Raw genomic sequence first — 6,097 nt, forward strand, 5'->3', positions numbered from 1 at the left:
TGTTGCATTTTTATTTTTATTTCAAAAAGTAAACGGTAAATTTGTCTATTTTTTGGTATTTTTGCTGTATATAGTGTTTCTATAAAAACTTAGTTTAAAATATAACTTAAATGATACTATTTTGAATTTTATGACACTTTGTTTTTAACCGACCCAATTTTTACTTGGCTGAAATCACTTACATTTCATGGCGCTATTCCATAGATTAAAATTTGTAAAAAATAAATGTCTGTAAAAGAATACTTATTTCATCTTGTTTAAACTTTAAACACCTTTACTGCATCTGTACACACCAACTGCATGTCCATATTTAGAAATTTGAATGAATTATGGAACTTTTATATACCCCAGGGGTGAAAATAAACTGGACAAAAGCCGAGCGTGAGGGTGGTTTTGAAAAAATCGGTTTATTTTTTAAGCATGGAAAGCCTACCTACAAATTTGCATGTAATTTAGTGAAATGATGCTGATTAGGAAAATAATTAATTAAATTATATTTGGATACGTGCCCATTAGAGGTGCGCAAGCTTAAAAAGGTAGAATTACCGAAATTCCCGTTCTTACACGTTGTAGCATGGATCGGGTATTGAACACGATACACGTGTGTATTAGCACCCTACTGTAGTCCCGGCGGGGTTATCAACTGCACCAATACACCGGTAAGCAACCAGGGGAATATCATATGAAAAAAGAACTATCATGCATGTTTGATTTGTTAAAGTGTGTCACAAAATTTCCCTAACTGCCGATGTCGGCTATAATTTCGGTATAAACATGCAAAGAAATTAACATATATATAATGTTATTGCCGATATGTTATTGGACATTTTGTATGTCAAATGTTCATTATTTGTATTAAAATTAAGACGATTGTATTGAACACGATACACGTTTTGTACAAAACCATTATACAATTGCGAGTTATAAAAACAAGGAATCCAATATAATGCTCCAGTTTTCCGTTAACCTTCAATTTGTGTCTACAATTTTTCAGGAAATTCAAACAGGGCATTGCCCATGGAGCTACTCTAGGCCCGCATCCAGATACTTTGAGCATTGGAGAGTGACATGAGATAACCTCTTGTTCAATGCAAATATAGGTGTAAAAACTAGCATGTCGATGTTTGAGGATCAAATGATGCTAATATGTAAGTGCTTTTGATTTTTCGAATCATTGAAAAAAAGTTGAACATTTTGCTAAGTTTATCTGAGCATGCTTCAAGTGCCAGGTGCCTTACCTCAGCCTAGCACCCTGGGACACTAGCAGGCTGACACACTCCATACTGCCAGTTCGAGCCGCTTTGTGAATGGGCGTCTCACCCATGTAGTACTGAAATACATTACAGGTAACAATAATAGTGCAAAAATACATAAGCACAAACATTATAAAAATAATCAAAACCATTATTTGGGCTGGTGGTTGAAATTCCAACCACTCACAATTTTTACTGAAATAGAGCAATTTAAATGTTTGATATTTTGCTTCTAAAAGAGATCTGCAAAAATATCATTTATTTACCCTTTGTTACTTTGGAGAAATTATACCTTTAAAACACATGCTTAAGCATCTAGCCATCTAACATTTCAACTTCAAAGATTTTTCAATGCCCAAAAATAAGTTAAACTTATAAGCACGAGCCACTTAAATATTTATATACTGGTATGTATATATAGTGTTTTTCCCAGAAGAGCATCCGGGCATGGCGCAGTAAATATTTGTTTCAACATGTTCGGCGTTAAAACAAATTATCATAGTATCACACAACTTTATATACTTTTTTCAATTTTTAAATGAGCATAATTAAATTTGTGATTCAAAACAAACTTCCGAATTTAATGTTAACGTCATATAAACTGAGATTATGTATTTCATGTTCATTCTTTGTTCTGATAAAAAAGCGCGCTTAAATTATGCTGCAGTCTACAATGTCATGTCATTCGCATCCAAAGCAGATTGTATTGACTTTTATTATAAAAACTTTGAAGCGTAGAGAAAATTAAGATATATCAGTTTCTGTTAAACGTTTCTTGGTTCATCGTTACAAAATTACATTCATTTAAAACAATAAATAACAAGAGATGTGTTTGTCAGAAACACAATGCCACCTATTGCGCGGCTTGGGTGGATTTTTTTATTATACCCCTTTAAAAAATATTACTTCCCTTGTAAAAATGATCTATACCTGCCAAATGATAAATAGAAATTATCTACCTTTAAAGCTTGTTCCTTTCCTTAAATGTTTTTTTTACCTTTGACCTTGAACTTGAAGGATAACCTTGACCTTTCACCTCTCAAAATGTGCAGCTCCATGAGATACACATTCATGCTAAATATCAAGTTGCTATTTTCAATATTGCACAAGTTATGGCCAATGTTAAAGTTTTCCAGGGGTTTTTCTGCCTATTTTGGGAAAAGGAGTCTGACCAAATTGGGAATTTTTATCGACACAATTGTCCATTTTGGGAATTTTCGAGTCGACGAAACGGTCAATTTGGGAATTTTATCATTTTTAAATAAGTAAGTGGTCTTACAAAACAAAACATGTTTTTATGTGTTATTTTGTCTTCAAAAACAAACACTGGTAACAGGTAAGTAAGTAACACAAGTCACAGCATGATTTTTCTTGGCTTTCTGTCTTTTAAAGCGTCACACAACTCCTCCAATGTTTTATCATTGAGGTCTAACCCTTCAATGCAAGTAAGCATCAGTTGCGTTAACTTGGTCTGGCTGAATTTGCTCCGTAATGGGGAGCACAGCAGGTTCATGGTGCTGAACCCTCGCTCAACCACAGCAGTGCTTGTTGGTATGATAACCATCAGCTGGACGAGTTGGAACATTCAAGGGAAGCATGCCTGCAGAGCCTCGTCACCAGCAAATGCTGCCAGAAGTTTCCCTGGTGTAGTTGCCTTTCCAATGATTCTACACAAGAAAATTAAAATACAGACTTCATTTGCTTGGTTTTTATAACTTATTTATCAAGCCAGTACATCAAGTATTCTCATTAATTATGATTTCTGTAATGGCGAATGATATGTATTGTTACCACGAGGATTTCATTTGTAAGAGTCATTGTTTATGATGCATTTTGTTAAATGTCTTTATTATTTGAATGTTATTGTAACGTTCTATGAAATTGTAAAATATCATTTTCAATTTAACTACATGTATTCTATTTACTTACCAACAATACCACTGAAGACATTCTCAGTGTAACAATGCTATCAACTGGAAATGACAAGAAACCGGCATTCATAACTTGGAACAAGAATATGTACATAAACTGAAATAAAACAATAACTGCAAAACATGCATTGGAACTGAAAGCTGTGAAACAAAAGTCAATATAAACTGTAAACTGCAAGAACAGAAGAAGTTTAACAGGGTTCTTAACTGGAAACTAAACATTGAAAACCACATTATTACCTAAACATGCACATTCTTACCTCAACATAAACATTTGATGGACAAAGCCACTGTATCCTTTTTCAATGCAATCTTAGAGTCAATGTCGGCTGGGCAGGCAGTGGTGTGGCCATTGAAGGTGTCTTCTTTGTACTCTGCATAGTGGTCGGCTAAGGTCTTTACCCAGTCCTATTAGAAAATACAGCACAAGTGTATGTCAGAAAAAAAAAGAAAAAAGTTGTTTATTCAAGAAATTAACCCCCATTTTGAAAAAAATATTGTGATACTTGATAAAATTTAGAAAAATACCTTTGTAACTCCTTACTAAGTTTCAAGAATTCATGTGTTGTATTTTATTTAGATTAAGAAAAAGTCATGTTCCCGGATAAATAATTATCACTTCTGATTGTACAATCAAATTACCTGTCCATGATCCATGTCAAATTACCTGTCATGTTCTCCTGGGGTATCAGGTAGGTACCTCGGGTCTAGCGCTCTGAAGGCTGTAAACACTGGATTGCATACAAATGCATCAACTATTTCACCCTTCAGACCGTTCACAAAGGGGATACCTGTCTTTTGAAGAAAGTCTCCAGGAGTGATTTCGTTTTCCACTTCTCATACGTCTACGGAATTCTGCCCGTTCATCAATTTCATCGAATACCATCTGGGCTTTTGAGAAGTACATGTTCTCATCTTGAGCTTGTACCCTGGTGACAATCGATTCCAGCTCATCACAAGTAGCTTGCACTTTGCTGTCAACATCCATAAAGTTTATGTCAGAACTTTGCAGAGCAAGACTCAGAACATTTACTGGCTTCAGCACATCGGCCAACAACAATATCATAGCCACTGTGTTTTAGTTGTAACGCTCAGCCTTAAGCCATAAACTTCAGGCTCTTTTTTGGCGTCGTATATTGCAGCTAATGCATCAAGGCAGGCCTCATATCTATCAATAAACCTCACACAAGCATTACCATGGGAAAGCCAGCGTGTGGTTGCAGCCCTTATCAGCGTTAACTTCTCATCCCCATATGCCTCCTGTATTGCCTTTAACACCTGGAAACGCTGTGGTGAGTAATGGAAAAGTTTCCATATGGCTAGAAGTAAAGCATCAGCATCCACCAGGACTGGGTAGTTCTTCATGAGGTGCTTTAGACAAAGGGCCAAGCGATGATTCCTGCAGTTCATGTACAAACAGATAGGTGACAGATGTCGAATCCTTCTTTGTAGGCCTGAAAATATTTTCCAGTACTAGTCTATTTAATAATGGCAATAATATTATAATAACATTAGACAGAAATTAAATACACATACAAATAAAATGTTATTATTTCCAATTGGATTCTTCAACTCATAGCCACAATAGACAAGCCAGTTACATTTAACAAAACATTTATTTTACCGCTACATCATTAATTTATTTAACGACTATATCATTTTACCTGATACTTCACCGCTCATTACATTAGCACCATCAAAGCCAACAAATCTACACCGCCGTATGTCGATCCCTTTTCCAATGCAAAACTGGTTGATGGCATTCAGCAACGACTCTGCATCTGTCCGCTCTACGTTGACAAGACCTGTAATAAATTTTGGAAGACTTAAAACAAAAAAGTACTTGTACTAACATACTTAGCTTAATTTATGCATGCATTGAAATTAAATTGATATTGAAAGAAGTTCCAAAATTACTGTTTAAAATTATCAGACCTTTCATTTTCAAAATTCATAGTATACATAAAGCATCTACATGCTAGCGAAAACAGAAAGCATTGTATTTGGCTGTAATAAATACGCAAAAATGCATTATGGCAATTTTGTTTTACCCATGAAGTGGTCCTCGGTAGTTAAGGAGTCTGTCGTCCACTTAAAGTAGATGCTCATCTGCTCCTTGTTCTGTTAATCAGTGGATTCATCAGCTAGCAATGTGAAGTACTTTGCTGACCTCAATGACTCGAGGAGTTGTCTCTCAATATGTTCCCCAGTTATAGTAATGAATTCTGAGGACGATGCATCAGACAAGTAGGTTGCCTCTGCTGGTGCATTGCTGACATGGTCTTCCAAATCAGATATATCTAGTGTTGCAATGAATTGAACCAAGTCCTTGAAACTTGCCTGTGTCCAATACTTCCTAGCAATGAAGTATGAAATTCTGAACATTTTTTTTATGACAGACCTGTTTTTAGCACGCTTATTGTCATCTTGTGAATTGGATGATCCATGATAACTTGGTTAATTGGTTTCTGAGACTTATGGGATGATAAAGTTGCAGAATATTTCTCAAGAGATTTCTTATGCCGTTTACTTTTCTCGTGTGTATCCAACTGTCGAGAAGGGTGATCTGATAACTTAACTGCATCATCAACAAACTTAATGTCTTCACTTGTTTTACTAGACGGGAAAAGCTCACAGTATTTGCACAAAAGCCCTCCCTTGGCAGAGCTATGGTACAGCCACGGGTACTTCATTTCATACTTGAAAGCATTATGATTTTATGAACTTGAACTTGGAGACTGAACAACAACTTTCTTACTTGGCTCTGAAGAAGAATTATCGACCGAATCGGACAATGGAACAGCCATAGGTATTTCACTTGCATGCACTGCTTGTTCGGGGTTACTAGAGGGAATAGAAGATTCCGCGATTTTCGCAAACATCGACGTTATCGTCGAACATCCTTTCGCATCT

General features: G+C 35.7%; 1 protein-coding gene across 1 annotated transcript; it reads right to left on the bottom strand.

Annotated features, from left to right (window-relative positions):
- Nucleotides 1-4,246: 4,246 nt before the first annotated feature.
- On the bottom strand, nucleotides 4,247-5,575 carry LOC127854716 (uncharacterized). Its single transcript, XM_052389774.1, has 3 exons — nucleotides 5,236-5,575; nucleotides 4,849-4,989; nucleotides 4,247-4,638 (listed from the first exon to the last, which is right to left on the bottom strand). The coding sequence occupies exons 1-3, from the start codon at nucleotides 5,291-5,293 to the stop codon at nucleotides 4,247-4,249; spliced, it is 591 nt and encodes a 196-aa protein (XP_052245734.1). The 5' UTR covers nucleotides 5,294-5,575.
- Between the last annotated feature and the right edge of the window lie 522 nt (nucleotides 5,576-6,097).

Source organism: Dreissena polymorpha, chromosome 13 (genome assembly GCF_020536995.1).
Source record: "Dreissena polymorpha isolate Duluth1 chromosome 13, UMN_Dpol_1.0, whole genome shotgun sequence".
In the NCBI taxonomy this organism is placed as follows: Eukaryota; Metazoa; Mollusca; class Bivalvia; order Myida; family Dreissenidae; genus Dreissena; species Dreissena polymorpha.